The sequence below is a fragment of the Entelurus aequoreus genome, linkage group LG05 (genome assembly GCF_033978785.1).
Source record: "Entelurus aequoreus isolate RoL-2023_Sb linkage group LG05, RoL_Eaeq_v1.1, whole genome shotgun sequence".
Lineage (NCBI taxonomy): Eukaryota > Metazoa > Chordata > Actinopteri > Syngnathiformes > Syngnathidae > Entelurus > Entelurus aequoreus.
Genome location: NC_084735.1, coordinates 77,279,298 through 77,297,852, shown reverse-complemented (window position 1 = coordinate 77,297,852; position 18,555 = coordinate 77,279,298). Strand labels below are relative to the sequence as shown.

General features: G+C 37.2%; 1 protein-coding gene across 1 annotated transcript in view; it reads right to left on the bottom strand.

Moving 5' to 3' along the window:
• The window catches only part of doc2b (double C2-like domains, beta), a 302,553-nt gene that overhangs the window by 135,142 nt on the left and 148,856 nt on the right, over positions 1–18,555 (bottom strand). The window contains 1 exon segment of the mRNA XM_062048951.1: positions 3,869–3,948. Within this exon segment, the coding sequence (XP_061904935.1) occupies positions 3,869–3,948 (80 nt within the window).

The window sequence follows — 18,555 nt, the reverse complement described above, 5'->3', positions numbered from 1 at the left end:
AACATGAATCCTGATGCATATGTCTGTGTTCTCCCCCTTTATGTGCTACTGCTCATGTTACGGATCAGTGCTGCTGGTGTGGCGCAATATGCTTTTAGAAATAATTAGCGCCTGCAGAAGTGGAAATAGACGCGTAAGTCTCTCTCGCTGCGTGTTATCTTGCACTGTGTAGGATGTGTAGCGTGACAGCCGCGAACATATTTGTGTTATTTTTGACCTAGGAAACATATTGGAAGTATGTCAGATGCTTTATGCTAATTCTGATTAGACCCCCCCTCCAGCCCCTTGCTGTTGTTTACCGTTCACGCACCCGGAAAGAGAAAAAGTCAAGGTCCGTCACCACCAGTAAATTAGCAATTTCAGTAAGTAAATATATATATATAAATATGTCTGCTAAAAGGTGCCATTTTCCGGTCCTTATACACACACAGGGGCGCCGCTAGGGATTTTGGGCCCCATGAAAAGAATCTTTATTATAATTTCATCATCATTAGGGGCCTCTCTGGGCCCCCCTCCATCATGGGCCCCTAGAATCCGTCTCCTTTATCCCCCCTTTTCGGCGCCATAATAATACGCGTATGTTGACAATCCATCAAGCGGTGCGGCTTCATAGCTTACCAAAGTCGTACTAAAAACATTTTAGATTTTTGAGCGCCGCGTGTAATGTTCTATATTCTCAATCGAACATTTAAAGTTGTTTATAAGCGTCATCCTGCAGTCTACACATATCTCCTATGTGTGACTACCATCTACTGGTTACACTTATCATTTCACCATGTACCAAATAAAATAGCTTCGAAGTCGGTAAGCACAACCAGAATTATTCCGTACATTAGGCGCACCAGGTTATAAGGCGCACTGTCGAGTTTTGAAAAAAATGAAAGGCTTTTAAGTGCGCCTTATAGCCCGAAAAATACAGTACTTTTAACGTTTAGCGTTTCCCATTGAAGTATTACCTTGATATTATTTGTATTTCTTAAGACACATTTTTGCTACGAGTGTTTCGTAAAGCGACCAATTCAGCAAGTCTAAATAAAAGAAAGCAAATGTGAGCAAAACCTAAAAGAGTTAAGCTTTTACCAAAGGCAGCAATCATAAATCAAGCTTTCAGCACATACACAACGTTGACATCTATCGTTATATTGTCATAAAGACAAGGAAATTAAACACACATACTCATAAACGGCGCGTGCAACAGCAAGGGTAGGCAACAAACATGGCCGTAGACGCGAAGTTAAGTCATAAAATGCAACCTTACCCGAGCAAAACGATGCATATTTAGAGTCTTGATACCAATATCCTTGACCCAGCCACACACAAAGAAGTTGTAGACCTCCATTTGTTTCCAAGTTTTCATTTGTTTTGTCATGTAGAATGAAGTCTGGAGCACACGATAGTTTGATATGTTTAGGAACTCCACCGACAAATAATCCATTATTACTCTTTTTATTTATTTTTTTTACATGTAAAGTAAAGGGATCTATTCCTTTGCATAGTTGGATTTTTTGCAAGAATATATAGGCAGGAATATATATAGGCCCCCTTGTGTACTCTGTGCACGCTGCCATCTAAGTTTGGTTGTCGACCACCGGTTCTCACTTTCGGGAAGAAATCACTCGTTGGAATACATCCTAGTCACTGCCGTTGTGTCCTTGGGCAAGACACTTTACCCACCTGCTCCCAGTGCCACCCACACTGGTTTAAATGTAACTTAGATATTGGGTTTCACTATGTAAAAGCGCTTTGAGTCACTAGAGAAAAGCGCTATATAAATAAAATTTACTTCACAATACTGTACCACTTACTAAGAGAAACAACTTATTATATACTGAAGTGAATTAATTAACTCATATCATGTTTTGCTTATGGCGAAGATTTACATCCAACTTGGAGAGCGCAAACCACCAAGTTTAATTAAATAGAGGTATTTCAGTTTGAGCACACAATAAGATAAGACCCCTTAGTTTGATATTCGCATGTGGACTGGAATTGCTCTCTCACGAGAAGAAGCAATAAAACCAGGCTTCGGAATGCAAAATTTATAGCTCTAGAGCAGTGGTTCTTAACCTTGTTGGAGGTACCGAACCCCACCAGTTTCATATGCGCATTCACCGAACCCTTCTTTAGTGAAAAATACAATTTTTTTTTTTCAAATTCAAGACAAAGTTATATGTTTTTGGTAACCCTTTAGTATGGGGAACATATTCTAAGTAACAAAGACATCATTTAGAGTTATTTGGACACTAGGGGAACATATTCTAAGTCATAAAGACTTAATTTAGAGGTATTTGGTTAGGGTTCTTTTGATCCAGCCGCACTGCCGTGTCAGCCTTCTGTCCGGACGAGGATGTCGGAGCTTAATGTTTCTGTGCATTGTCCCTTCAAATAAAGACTAAACAACGAACGACAACAACAAGACCAGAAATACACTTCATTACGAATGTAACATCACGGAGTGGGACACAGTGCTGACATTACAATCACATTTGAACAACCTGCTAAGTTAGCCTGTTTGCTGAAGACAAAAAAACGATAAAACGTACATCTCCCGCGTCTGTACCTTACTGACAGCCCCGGCAGGCCCGGCCCTAACCAATCTGGCGCCCTAGGCAAGATTTTAGGTGGCGCCCCCCACATCGGCAGTGAAGTGTATATACTCACAAGAAACCGAATAGCTTTGTCTTTGACCTTTTTTTTTACTTAAAGAAAGCAAATTAACAATCAGAATAGTTAACAAGATCAAAAAAAATATGGATAAATAAATGAATACAAAAAATAAAAAATGATTATATGAAATACAATATTCTTTACATACATAAACACAAAATAAAACGTGTCAACAAGTTGCATAAAATAAATTAAAAGTACAATATAAATAAGGCACTGCACAAAACAAGATATCAAACCAGTATGACTTTAACAACTATATTACAAAAAAAGGGGATCCTACAGAGTTCTCTATTTGTGCTTTTTAATATTGCATTAACTAGAATGACTTACAAATTACTGTACACCAGGGAGTACTGTAATTACCTAACGTTACATTATTATTTTCCATAACAATTTAGCCCCCTCCACAATATTAACCCGACGTTAAAACAGAACTAGCTATTTATTGATTAACAATCGCCGAATCATGTAACATTAGCTTAATGCTAAAAAGACAGGTTACTATCACATTATGTAACAGACAAATAATTTAATGTAGGCTAACGTTACCTACCTGCTACCTCCGTCTTTTTCTCGTTTCTCCTCTTCTTTTCTCCCCTGGGCACCTGACAGTTTTGGCCGTTTTGACATCTTGTGTTGATTTTTTTTATGTGGTGACGTCCAAAAAGAGTCATGATACGGGAAAGGGGGGGGTGCACCATGCCGGGGGAGGGGGGCCGTAATGTTGTAACAAATAATATTTGTATTAAATAGGCTTTACTTTGCATTTTAATTAACGTGGGATTATTTTATGTATTTAGAAATAATAATACCAACTTTTTTTTTTCTTTTCTTTTTTTCCTCCAACATTTGTGGCACTGGCGTGGCGCCCCCTGATGGACGGCGCCCTTAGCATTTGCCTATACGGCCTATGCCACGGGCCGGCCCTGAGCCCCGGGGTTTATTTTAATTTATTTTAAGATGTGTGGCCAAGCCTTAAAAATAAATCTGTCCGCTGTGACGTGGTGGACTCATCCAGGGGCTGTTGTTTTTCCCCCAAACATTTCAATACGCAAGGGGATACAATCAGAGTGTAGTTGGCAAACTTCCGCTTTATTGACCGTTTTAATGAGCAAAATGATCAATTCACAGGCTCGTTGATCGAAAAACCGTGACTTGTTTTTTGCAATTAATCTGCATGGTCATCACCGTGCCTCACCTTGGCTTTGTTGATGGTGCAGTGCAGTGCATTGTTCTCCTGGTCATACAGCAAACTGAAGTCCAGTGTTCCCAGTGTCGCTGCAAGGAAGACGGAGATATGAGAACGTTAGTTTTATTATCTCAGGTGTAAACTTTTTTTTTTCATCATCATAAAGCACGGTCCCGATGGGAAAATCAGGGGCGGAGCTACAGTGGGGGCTGGGAGGGCGGCGCCCCTTGCCAAGACTTGGGCCCGGAGGAGCTCGGATCATGCAAACAGTTTTATTATATTCAACATCAATAAAGGAGCTGGACTTATTGGGTGACCCAGTCAGGATGAGTCATGGGTGCTAAAAACTTTACAAGACGGACTTTAGTGATTTAGTAGGCGTTTTAATAAAATGTTGTGCTGTACGGCTGGCTTTATTTTCACTTTGCAACGTGCACATTTACAAGTGGATCGACAATGTTGTCTCCAAGTGTATTCTGGGTAAAATTGTCAACAGTCCACTTTCCGCGTTTAACAATGAGAAATATATAAATATACATGTGTGTATATATATATATTAGGGGTGTAACGGTACGTGTATTTGTATTGAACCGTTTCGGTACGGGGGTTCCGGTTCGGTTTGGAGGTGTACTGAACGAGTTTCCACACAGACATATTAAGTAGCGTAACGTGCGTTGTGTAAACAATGCACACCGAGGCACAACACACGGCATGCTAGCAGCTAACGAGCTACGATAGACTGACCATACGTCCTCTTTTCACCGGACATGTCCTCTTTTGCGGAGCTGTCAGAGCGGAGTTTCTTAAATGCCTCAAATGAACGGCATTTCGAGTTAGGGTTGCGTGTATTTTTAATGTACGTTCAGGACTAAGAAGGGGTTGAAAACAAAACAAATTGTGCGCGCAGCAGCATTTGTGAGGGAGGGGCAGAGACAGAGAGAGCGAGAGAGTTATGATAAACGCGCATGCGTCGCCAGGCTCTGCTTTTTATCCATAGATTTATCAGATTTAATTTTTTATTATCTATAGCAGGGGTGTCAAAAGTGTGCCCCGGAGGCCATTTGCGGCCCACAGCTAATGTTTTAAAGGACCATGGCACATTCTAAAAATACTATTAAAATAAACAAAAACATAACAAAAGTGAAATAAAAAAGCTTAAAGGTTGAATGTAATTTAGAAAAAGTTGCAATGTTGACTAATAAAACAAAGCTGTCTTTTTTTCTTTCAAACTGTCATTGCTCAAAACATAATATTGAATCAAAATCAATGTTATTATGAATTATTGACCTATCCAGGGTTCCGATTACTTCACATCAAATATTCCAGTAAGAAAAATATTTTTGGTGGAAGATTTTGCAAATTTGGTAAATAAATAACCCAAAAATGTATATTTTGTTGCTTTCTTACTGTACCGAAAATGAACCGAACCGTGACCTCTAAATCGAGGTACGTACCGAACCGAAATGTTTGTGTACCGTTACACCCCTAATATATATATATATATATATATATATATATATATATATATATATATATATATATATATATATATATATATATATATATATATATATATATATATATATATATATATATATATATATATAATACATTAACAATATATTTTTTTACATAAGCTGCAAAAAAATATTTTTTAATTTTACTTTAGAAACTGGCAGCTCAGCACCAGAATTTTAAAGTAAAACCAGTGTTTTTTTTTTTTTTTTTTACAGCATATACAATAATTTAATGAATGTAATGGAAAAACAATAGCACTGTTTTTAGCGGTAAAATTCAAGCAATAGAGCTAACAGTTTTGTTTTGCTTTTACCGTAAAATCTTTTTGTTTTAATGTTTTTTTTTTGTTTTTTTTTTAATGTTTTAGTGTTTTACTGTACATGGAAAAAAAAAACAGTATCAAAGTTGATTTTACGGTAAAAAAAACTCAGTCGGCGGAATTTAATCGTAAAATCTACTGTCAATTTTACAGTCTACAATTTGATTATTTGTTTTGAAATCGTAAGTCAATACAAAGTGAGTTACTTTATGGACACTTTAATATCACTTGTTGTGTGCTTAAAACTGTATTGCAACTCATTTTGTCTTGACGCACACTGCCAATTAAACAATTCACCTTGACTTTCAGAGCTTGCTGATGTAATGATGCGTTCAATGCCCCCTCCTGTGTCGTGAAAGTGAACTACACTCAAGCAACCCAATGACACAAAGAGAAAACAAGCGTTACAGAGACAGTCTTTTGTACATCATGCGTTGACCCTACAAAAAAAAAGTTTTTTGTGTAATCCTGATAACAAATCGAACAATAACACCTTTGCTGTTGTATATCAGGTGAACGTAATTCAAGGAACTGTATCATCATAACCACGAATTGGCACAAAATTTAATCAGCTGAGGGTTTTAGTTATGGTATTTTCATGAAGGTATTTACACTTTAAGATCATCAAACCACAGGACCTGACCGGCCCTCTATCTAGCTTGATCGTTCATCATTCTTTGAAAATTCAGGAGCTCTGTTTAACGTCAAAGCCTGGAATCAAACACCGGAGATGCTGAACGGCTTACAGCAGAGGTGTCCGAACTTTTTCCACTGAGGGCCGCACACGGAAAAATTAAAGCATGCGGGGGCCATTTTGATATTTTTCATTTTCAAACCGTAGCAAAATACACTACCGTTCAAAAGTTTGGGGTCACCCAAACAATTTTGTGGAATAGCCTTCATTTCTAAGAACAAGAATAGACTGTCGAGTTTCAGATGAAAGTTCTCTTTTTCTGGCCATTTTGAGCGTTTAATTGACCCCACAAATGTGATGCTCCAGAAACTCAATCTGCTCAAAGTTTTGTAGCTTCTGTAACGAGCTAAACTGTTTTCAGATGTGTGAACATGATTGCACAAGGGTTTTCTAATCATCAATTAGCCTTCTGAGCCAATGAGCAAACACATTGTACCATTAGAACACTGGAGTGATAGTTGCTGGAAATGGGCCTCTATACACCAATGTAGATATTGCACCAAAAACCAGACATTTGCAGCTAGAATAGTCATTTACCACATTAGCAATGTATAGAGTGTATTTCTTTAAAGTTAAGACTAGTTTAAAGTTATCTTCATTGAAAAGTACAGTGCTTTTCCTTCAAAAATAAGGACATTTCAATGTGACCCCAAACTTTTGAACGGTAGTGTATATGGATTTGTTTTTTCGTTTTTTAACCTTCAGGGCTCTCGGGGACCATAAAGGGTCTAAGTCATTAAAATGTTAAAAACAAGTCAAATTATTATTGTATTTTTTTATTTAACGCTTACAGTAAATCTCTACAGTATATCAACTTCAGGTTGATGTAAAGTTAAAAAAAACCCAAAAAGGTTTCATGCCTTTTCTGTCAAAGACAACTTTGTGTTTTATAATAAAACTGAAATATGCAGTATTTCCCCCACTGCCCAAAACATTCCGAAAGCAAAGTTTGATGTGAAGTAATTAGAGCCTTAAAAAGATCAATAATGCAGGACACCATTGATTTTAATTCATTATTATTTTTGAGTAATCACTGTGAAAAGATAAATAAAATCCCATTAAATATATTTGGGATCCACAAGGTTCCCCACTCATAAAGTGATACATTTTTATTAGTTTTTTTTTTACTTTCAACACTTAAGTAACGAGATCAACTTCAGATATATCTGTCGATTTTACATTTCAACTATTATTTTGTTTGTTTTTATGCTCTTTTGTCAAAGAAAGGAGCCTTGAATAGGTCAATAATTCATTATAACGTTTTTTTTTTTTTTGGAGCAATGGCAAAGAAAAGAAACATAAAGATAGACAAAAGAAAAATAAACAGCCTGCATGGCAGCTTTGTGTCAACATTGCATCTCATTCCACTTTTTGTAATGTTTTTTTTTTATTTTTGCAATAGCATTTCCAGAATGTGTCACGGGCCGGTAAACAATTAGCACTTTGGACACCCCTGGCTTACAGCATTGATGTGCATAATTCACTTGCTCCACATTTGCAGGTTTAAATGCTTCATGTGCTAGTCAGAGAACGTTCCATGAGAAACGAAAATAGCCAAATTAGTCATCAAAAAAAGCGCAATTAGGAAAAAAAGTGGATGAAAGTCTGGCTGGTTTGTGCTAAAAGTCTTTTTATCGGCCGCCGGTCAATTTGAGAGCGCCTGGCGTAATTATAAGATGAAGGCCCGAAAGGAGGAGGACAAAAGAGTACCGATAGAACTTCTGCACGTCTCACACTTTTGACAGAAACGACTGTATGGCGGTCGGGTGTGGCGTGTTTAACAGGCGGCGGCTGCCTCCTCAGCAACCTTTTCCTGATTGAGGTCGACCGCAGTGTTTGACTCTGCGGGCTGAAAGTGAGACCCAGTCGCTTGCTGCTTGTAATTAGCCGGCTTTCCCACTTGGCATGTCTTGTTACTGCGCCAAGAGACCATGCTCTGCATCATGTCGCTCAAGAAAGTAACCAACATTTTAGAGTCCTTACTTTCTTATATTATTAGATTATTATTATTTGTATATTTTTGGTCTATTTCCTACAGAGGAAGTATCATCTTTTACTGTTCTAAGTCTTTACGAAGAAGATGGCCTTTATTTTTCTTATTTGATTTATCATGTATAGATTATGTGCAAAGCCAGTGTATTTTCTCATACATTTTTTTTTTTTTTTTTTTTGGTCCTGTCCATCTTCTTAGGCAAATCATATGGTTGATGTAGACGCTCATATCGGCTGTTCAGATTTACTTTACATAAGAGAAGTGTAGGATACTTCTCTTGTTGCCTCATTTGTATTTGACTTTATTAAATGTATTTATATTATCATTTGGTGCAGCCGGGCCGGAGCAGGAGGGGATAGAAAGAGAAAAAAAGGAAGACAGAGGGGGGAATTGTGGGGACAAGAGGGGGATAAGACAGAGAGACAAAAACAACAACAGCAAACACAACAATAACAACAACAACAATAGAGCAACATCATCAAATTTAGTGAAAAATCAAAAATAATACAGAAATGACAATGAGCATTATTACACTAAAAATGGAGCAATACAGATACTAAAAGAAATAGCGCTAATGATAATGAACAATACCAATAATTTACCTTTATTAACAACAATACAGTTGTTCAAATGCAACAATACATATACGTAATGATAACTAGAGATACGAAAGAATGCAGAAAAATGGAGGGGAAGAAAGAGAAGCAACCTGTATTAACCTTGTAGATTGTTATAGTAACAATAGGTTAAGCTTTGTCAGTGTGCCATGTGTTACCCAGTTTACCCTAGGGCAACAACGTTAATATATGTTTGATGAAACGTGATTATGTGCATGAGTGTATGTGTGCATATGTACTTGTATATGTACAGTATGTGTATATCTGTGTTTGTACAGTGAATGTATATGTACAGTACGTGTATATGTATGTTTGTACAGTGAATGTATATGTACAGTATGTGTATATTTATGTTTGTACAGTGAATGTATATGTACAGTATGTGTATATGTATGTTTCTCATACATTCTTATATGATAAAATGTGATGTATAATTTCACATTAATATTAATAATTTTTAATAAATTTCCTCTTTTGGAGGTATAATTTTTTTATTTTTTTTGTATGAATAATAATTGTACAAATAATTACTAATACAACTATTGCTATAAGATCAAATATATATTACTATTTTTGTTTTGGTTTTGATGAATTTTCTTATGAGGAAATTAAAATAAATAAATACAAATGTTATCAATCTGTGTTGGCCCTGCGATGAGGTGGCGACTTGTCCAGGGTGTACCCCGCCTTCCGCCCGATTCCCGCGACCCCAAAAGGGAATAAGCGGTAGAAAATGGATGGATGGATTATGAAAATATTGATAACACTTTTCACAAATAAGTATAAATACTACTACTGCTACGACATAAAATATCCATTACTGTATAATATATATGGTAATTAGTGTTGTCACGATACCAATATGTTGGTACCAGTACCGGTACCAAAATTATTTCTGTACTTTTCGGTACTTTTGTAAATAAAGGGGACCACAAAAAATTGCATTATTGTCTTTATTTTAACAAAAAATCTTAGGGTACATTAAACATATGTTTCTTATTGCAATTTAGTCCGGATCGGTACCAAAATATTGGTATCGGGACAACACTATGTTAGTGTCACCTTGTAAATCTAATTGCTAGAATAAACCAGGATATTCAAATGTTTGGAGTCCAGTTGCGATCAATGGAATGCCTTGGGAACATCAAGACCTGGATGAATGAGAACATCCATAGACATCTTGCCCTGTTCTCTCTAAAACTCCTACGCCAAATAATTTGTTTAAAAAAATTATCACAAGGTTGCAAAAAATCCTTGAAATTGCCATAAAAAGCGTCCGGACTGAGACCTACTACTCACTACTACCGACTACTCACTTTACTTCTGCGAAAACGTCAATGTGGGACATCATGGTTCAGTCCTTGAGAGATATTTATTCCATGTCTTGTACATGCAACCTAAAAGCGTGGAGCCTCCGGGGAACCGAAAGACGTGGTATGACGACTTTACACCTCCCTCCAAACATCGGAAGTGACAACGCCACAAAAGCAACATGTTGCTTGTGTCACATCGCTTTACTCTCGCTGACGGGAAGCGAGGAGACTGATAGCTGCTGTCACGGGGATTGGCTCCATTACCTCTCTTAGGGCACTTCCCTGGGAGCGAAACTGCCTGAGGAAGCACCTTCAGCGGTGTAATCCTAACAAAACAGGGCCTCTTAGTTTAAATGGGTCATGTTATGATTTTTTTTCTTTCTACATTTAAAATTCTTCCTTGTGGTCTACTTAACATGTAATGGTGGGTCTTTGGTCAAAATTTTGCATAGATTATATATTACAGACCATTTTCAAGCCGCTTCCTGACCGTCTCTTCAGGATGCGCCGTTTTGTGGGCGGTTTTATTTACGTGCCTCCACTTCGACTGCGTCTTCTCACCCTCAGCCATGTTGTCGTTTTTAGCGGCTTCCATATGGAGTCTACTGACAAATATGTTAGAACTGTGCGCCACTTTGTATTAGAAATGGCAACAGCGGAGGATGCATGTGCATGTATGAGCCAGTCTGCCCCACAACAGGAGGATAGACAAAAAAGAAGGAACTCGATGGATTACAATGGCGGACTCGCGCAAAGCTCTTCGGGTAAACCTCTACCATGTATGGAGATAGCTCATACTTGCCAACCTTGAGACCTCCGATACCGGGAGGTGGGGGGTGGGGGGTGGGGGGTTGGGGGCGTGGTTAAGAATTCACCAACTCAAGTATTTCATATATATATATATATATATATATATATATATATATATATATATATATATATATATATATATATATATATATATATATATATATATATATGTATGAAATACTTGACTTTCAGTGAATTCTAGCTATATATATATATATATGTATTTTTTATTTTATATTTTATTATACATATAAATAAAAGAAATACTTGAATTTCAGTGTTCTGGAGGCTATCCAGTAGATGGCAGTATTGTCCTGTTTAAGAGTGTCACAACATTGCTGTTTACGGCAGACAAACTGCTTTACGGTAGACTAAACGTGACTGCTGTTGTTGTGTGTTGTTACCGCGCTGGGAGGACGTTAATGAAACTGCCTAACAATAAACCCACATAAGAAACCAAGAACTCGCCCTCGATCATTCTACAGTTATGACGTCATTGGGCAGGCAAGCTGTTTATATTGTGGGAAAGCGGACGTGAGAACAGGCTTTCCCCACTCAGGTCCGCATTGAGCTGGAGGGGGCGTGGCCTCCAGCTCCGGCTGAATACCGGGAGTTTGTCGGGAGAACATTTCAAGTATGAGATAGCTGCCGACGTCACACTTGGAAAAAAGGTCACAGATCGAGCTTGTTTGGAGGAAGTATGAAGGAAAGCAAGATTGTTTTGTTAATATTTCCGTCATGCCTCCATGGCATGTTGTGCACAAAGCAAACAATAACGTACAACAATTCTTCCCAACAAAAGAGGAGAAATACAACATGGCAGAAAAATGTAACTTAAAACATTCGTATGTACGTACAGCACTTAAAACCTTAAGTATATCAGTATTTGGAATTAAATTATGGAATTGATTAATAAACAATGTACTAGTGTTGTCCCGATACCAATATTTTGGTACCGGTACCAAAATGTATTTCGATACTTTTCGGTACTTTTCTAATTAAACGGGGCCACAAAAAATGGCATTATTGGCTTTTTTTTTAAACAAAAAATCTTATGGTACATTAAAGATATGTTTCTTATTGCAAGTTTGTTCTTAAATAAAATAGTGAACATACAAGACAACTTGTCTTTTAGTAGTAAGTAAACAAACAAAGGCTCCTAATTTAGTCTGCTGACATATGCAGTAACATATTGTGTCATTTTCCATTCTATTATTTTGTCAACATTATTAAGGACAAGTGGTAGAAAATGAAATATTAATCTACTTGTTCATTTACTGTTAATATCTGTTTACTTTCTCTTTTAACATGTTCTATCTACACTTCTGTTAAAATGTAATAATCACTTATTCTTCTGTTGTTTGATACTTTACATTAGTTTTGGATGATACCATACATTTGGGTATCAAACCGATACCAAGTCGTTACAAGATCATACATTGGTCATATTCAAAGTCCTCATGTGTCCAGGGACATATTTCCTGAGTTTATAAACATAAGATAATTTTTTTTTAAAGAAAAAAGATTTTGTGATCCTAAAAAATATTGATGTAATCATAGTAGTATCGACTATATGCTCCTGTACTTGGTATCATTACAGTGGATGTCAGGTGTAGATCCACCAATGGCGTTTGTTTACATCAGGGTTGTCCAAAGTGCGGCCCGGGGGCCATTTGCGGCCCGCAGCTAATTGTTTACCGGCCTGCCACACATTCTGGAAATACTATTGTAAAAATAAAAAAGAACATTAAAAAAAGTGGAATGAGGTGAAATATAATGAGAAAAAGTTGCAATGTTGACACAAAAGCTGCCATGCAGGCTACTTTTTTTTCTTTTGTCTTTCTTCATTTTTCTTTTTTTGCCATTGCTCAAAAAAAAAAATAATGACAAAAAATCCATGTTATAATGAATTATTTTCAGGGCTCCAATTACTTCAAATATTTCACTTTAAAATGTTTTATGTGGTAAATATTGCATACATTATGTAGTAGCCATATAAAAACATCAAAGTTTTCTTTGACAAAAGCGCATAAAACAAACAAAATAATAGTTCCAGCATAAAATCGACAGATATATCTGAAGTTGATCTCGTAACTTTAGTGTTGAAAGTAAAAGAAAATCCTAATAAAAATGTATCACTTTATGAGTGGGGCACCTTTTGGATCCCAAATATATATATATATATATATATATATATATATATATATATATATATATATATATATATATATATATATATATATATATATATATATATATATATTTATCTTTTCACTGTGATTACTCAAAAATATGAAATAATTAAAATCAATGGTGTCCTGCATTATTGATCTTGTAGGGCTCTAATTACTAAATACTGCATATTTCAGTTTTACTATAAAAAAAAACTAAGTTGTTTTTGACAGAAAAGCCATAAAACATTTTTTAAAATTTGTATTACTTTATATCAACTTGAAGTTGATATAGAGATTTACTGTAAGTGTTAAATAATTTTAAAAAAAGAATAATCTGATTTATTTTTAACATTTTAATGACTGAGACCCTTTTATGGTCCCCTAAAGGTAAAATAAATAAAAAATGCATATATTTTGTTATGGTTTGAAAATGAAAAATATCAAAATGGCCCCCACATGCTTTAATTTTTCCATGTGCGGCCCTCAGTGGAAAAAGTTTGGACACCCCTAGTTTACATTGTCAAGTCGGTGAGCTACGGTGTGTAGTGAAGCATGTTTAGCTATTCCTCGTCCTGCAGGGATAATACTTGTAAGAAAAGTACTTTATTTATCGCCATGGAGGCGAGGATTAGTGATTAGCTAAAACAATGCAGACCGGGGATGTACGTTAGCCGCTAGCTAGCTAGCCATGTCTTAAAGCACCTCTTCCTGAGGGCGTTTCAGTGTTATAATTTTACCTTTATCTTCATTTTTTAAGCCAAAATGCATCCGTTCTCCCTTTTCTGTCTACACACTGTGTCTGCCTGTAAGTACTCCGTGTGTGTGCGCTGCCAAACATGCTCCTCTGCTTGTAAACCAGCAATCTCATGACGTGACGACGATGACGGTGGTGGTGGTGAACCGGTACCGAATATAATTCATTAGTATCGCGGTACTATACTAATACCGGTATTACTATACTATACTATACCTACTCAGTGGCCTAGTGGTTAGAGTGTCCGCCCTGAGATCGGTAGGTCGTTAGTTCAAACCCCGGCCGAGTCATACCAAAGACTATAAAAATGGGACCCATTACCTCCCTGCTTGACACTCAGCATCAGGGGTTGGAATGGGGGATTAAATCACCAAAAATGATTCCAGAGCGCGGCCACCGCTGCTGCCCACTGCTTCCCTCACCTCCCAGGGGGTGATCAAGTGTGATGGGTCAAATGCAGAGAATAATTTCGCCACACCTAGTGTGTGTGTGACAATCATTGGTACTTTATACCGTACAACCCTACAATGTACTAATATGATCCAATTTTTTTTTTATAGAGAAATACAATCATGTGTGCTTGCGGACTGTATCCCTGCAGACTGTATTGATCTATATTGATATATAATGTATATATTGTGTTTTTTATGTTGATTTAATAAAAAAATTTAAAAAATAATTAATTAATTTATTTATTTATTTATTGTTTTGTATTTTTATTTCTTGTGCGGCCCTGTACCAATCGGCCCGGTGGTTGGGGACCACTGGAGTACATTATGAATAAATTGAGAACAGGAAGTGAACATAAGTGTTAGCAACTACTATCTAATGGAAAAAAGGGGTATTATTAAAATAAGATCTGCTTCTTCCTACTCCTTTTCGAACATGTTGAAAGGAGAAACTGGAAATTGTGATGTATCATGTTTGTAATTGTAAGTAAGGGACTTATGCAGATCCCAAATACCCCAAAACAGGTGCCAGTAGGGATTGTATCTTATTCTGCTGTGATAGCAGAGGTTTAATGTGTTTTGTTTTTTGTTTTTTAAGGGAGTGCTGGGGGGGCCTCTGAAGAACCAAGTGGCAGTGTTAATGTACTTGTTTGTGCCAGGCCTGAATGAACAATTTGCCGCAGCATCCCATTACTTCATCTTATAGGCTGGCGCGGGGGTGGGGGGAGAAAAAGAAGTATTTGTTTTGCTTATTACCAAAGAGATGATTTTAGATGAATAGCAAAGTGAGTTGTTTGGAATTTGCTCAACAAGCCAGACGCGCACACTTGACAGTGCAATCTGGCACTGACCTCGGCGGGGCGGGGGTTATATTAAAAGAGGAAAATGGAAAGAAAGGTCTTCACTTGACAGAACGCCTTCCCATGGCGGCGGGGAGAGATGATTCATGCATTAGCATAGTGATCAAGGATTAAACGCAGGACCATTCAGGCGTGTTTGAAAAAAAGCTCACCTCGGTTTAGGGTTTGAGGCTCGTTTTCTCATTAGCATTACCAGTGCAAGTTACATAGGGGTATTTTAATAATAGCGGTAAATATGTAAGCTATTTTTCGCAGACCCTTATTTTGTCATGAGTCAGATAAATGTAGCGCTCAACGATTTTATTGTGTTCTCTTAGGTTTTTTTTAAACACTTGACGACACTGAAGAACGTCCGCAAGTAAATCTTTACCAACAAAAGTTGCAATTTCCTCGTTACGGCATCTTCACGGCCCACGGACAATCGGGTGGAAATGCTAGTAAGTTTCAGTTGATATTGATATTTTTGATATTATTGACCCACCTCCCCCGGTAATCAGTCACAAACAAACACACGCGGTTGAATGCATGGCTGAGTACAGAGGAGCCAGGTGAAGAAACACTATCACAGGAGCCATCTGCACCAGGGGGTCAGACCAAAGCAGCCATGGATATAATCCCTGATGTAGAGGGCTCCCTCCGAGGAACTCTGGAAAGTAAAAATAATAAATGGTAAGAAACAAGGTTAAAATATGAGTTAAAAATAGTATGATGACAAAATGATATGCACAGTATATAGAACTAAATAACATTTAGCATAAATTATAAGACTAAAAAAAGCTAAGTACAAATGACTTCTAGTGTTGTACCGATACCAATATTTTGGTACCGGTACCAAAATGTATTTCCATACTTTTCGGTACTTTTCTAAATAAAGGGGACCACAAAAAATGGCATTATTGGCCTTAGTTTAACAAAAAATCTTATGGTACATTAAACATATGTTTCCTATTGCAATTTTGTCCTTAAATAAAGTAGTGAACATACAAGACAACTTGTCTTTTAGTAGTAAGTAAGCAAACAAAGGCTCCTAATTAGTCTGCTGACATAAGCAGTAACATATTTCGTCATTTTCCATTCTATTATTTTGTCAACATTATTAAAGACAAGTGGTAAAAATGGATTATTAATCTACTTGTTCATTTACTGTTAATATCTGCTTACTTTCTATTTTAACATGTTCTATCTACACTTCTGTTAAAATGTAATAATCACGTATTCTTCTGTTGTTTGATACTTTACATTAGTTTTGAATGATACCACAAATTTGGGTATCAATCCGATACCAAGTCGTTACAGGATCATACATTGGTCATATTCACGTGTCCAGGGACGTATTTCCTGAGTTTATAAACATAATATACATTTTTTAAAAACGAAAACAGATTTTGTGATGCTAAAAAATATCGATGTAATCATGGTAGTATCGATTAGATACGCTCTTGTACTTGGTATCATTACAGTGGATGTCAGGTGTAGATCCACCAATGGCATTTGTTTACATTGTCAAGCCGGTGAGGTACGGTGTGTAGTGAAGCATGTTTAGCTATTCCTCGTCCTGCAGGGATGATACTTGTAAGAAACATACTTTATTTATCGCCATGGAGACGAGGATTAGTGATTTAGAAGTAGCTATAACACAGCCGACTGCGAGTGTACTTTAGCCGCTAGCTAGCCACGTCTTAAAGTACCTCTACCTGAGGGCGTTTCAGTGTTATAACTTCACCTTTATCGTTAGTTTTTAAGCCAAAATGCGTCCGTTCTCCCTTTTCTGTCTACACACTGTGGCTGCTTGTAAGTACTCCGTGATTGTGCGCTGCCGAACATGCTCCTCTGCTCGTGAAACCAACAAGGACACAACGTATAGTACAGAATATGATTCATTAGTATCGCGGTACGATACTAATACCGGTGTCCCGTACAACCCTAATGACTTCAATAAAATAATACATATAAAGTAAAAGCCAAATCAAAAAGGTGAGTCTTAAGTTTGCTCTTAAAGCCATGAACATTCTCTGAAGCCCTGAGGTTTCCCGGCAAGCTGTTCCAAAGACCAGGGTCATAATAGCTGACAGATGCCTTCCTGTGACTTTGTGCCCTGACTTTTGGGATAATTAGGAGACGAGTGCCGGAGGATCTCAGGGTCCTGGAGGGTTCATAGTATGAAATGAAATCTGAAAAATAAGAAGGCCCAATACCACAAAAGCAGTTTTGCCTTGTACGACTCGTTGTTGGAAGCTAACGTTAGCATAGTGTGACGCTTCTGCTGCTGCTGTAGAAAAGGGACAAATCAGCCCACATCTGCACCTTGTATACCTACAGTACGAGGTCAATGTACCTTTTGGTTTGTTGGATTTTATTTTCACTAATGGGAATTAAAAAAACGATTTGCTGTATTTGAATTTAATTTGAAAGTACAAAACGTAAAATTGAAAACAAATTGAGAACATAAAACACAAATTAGAATCACCACTCAACAGAAATGGAAAGTTGCTATCCGAAGACCATACCAGTCTGGCCTGTTGGGAAAAAAACAGTGTGATGTTGTCATTTGCATTTTATACAAAGACATATTGATCCTGTTTTTCTTATTATTTTTTCCAACAGGTTTTTTTCCCCCCTACCCTGTCCTGTTTGGCCACTTGGACAATAAGATTGTTAATCTAGATGCCCGTATCTGCTGTGAAGATTTGAAGTTAAAGTTAAAGTACCACTGATAGTCACACACACACTAGGTGTGGTGAAATTACCCTCTGCATTTGATCCATCCCCTTGTTCACCCCCTGGGAGGTGAGGGGAAGAATCATTTTAGTGATTTAACCCCCAATTCCAACCCTTGATGCTGAGTGCCAAGCAGGGAGGTAACGGGTCCCATTTTTATAGTCTTTGGTATGACTCGGCCGGGGTTTGAACTCACGACCTACCGATCTCAGGGGGGACACTCTAACCTCAACGCCACTGAGAAGGTTTTAATTTAATTAATTTAATTTTCAAAACAGAAGTGTGGGATACTTCTCCTGTTGCCATGTTTGTTTTGAACTTCATTGAATTTTGGATATATTTAGTGTTTGGCGCAACCGGACCGGAGCAGGAGTGGCATGATTGGCTTGCCTGCTTTTTGTTACAGTGCTTGTTTTTTGGGTCATGGGACCGAGCCACCTGTGCGCAGACTTGATACTCATTTCCCTTTGACTATTT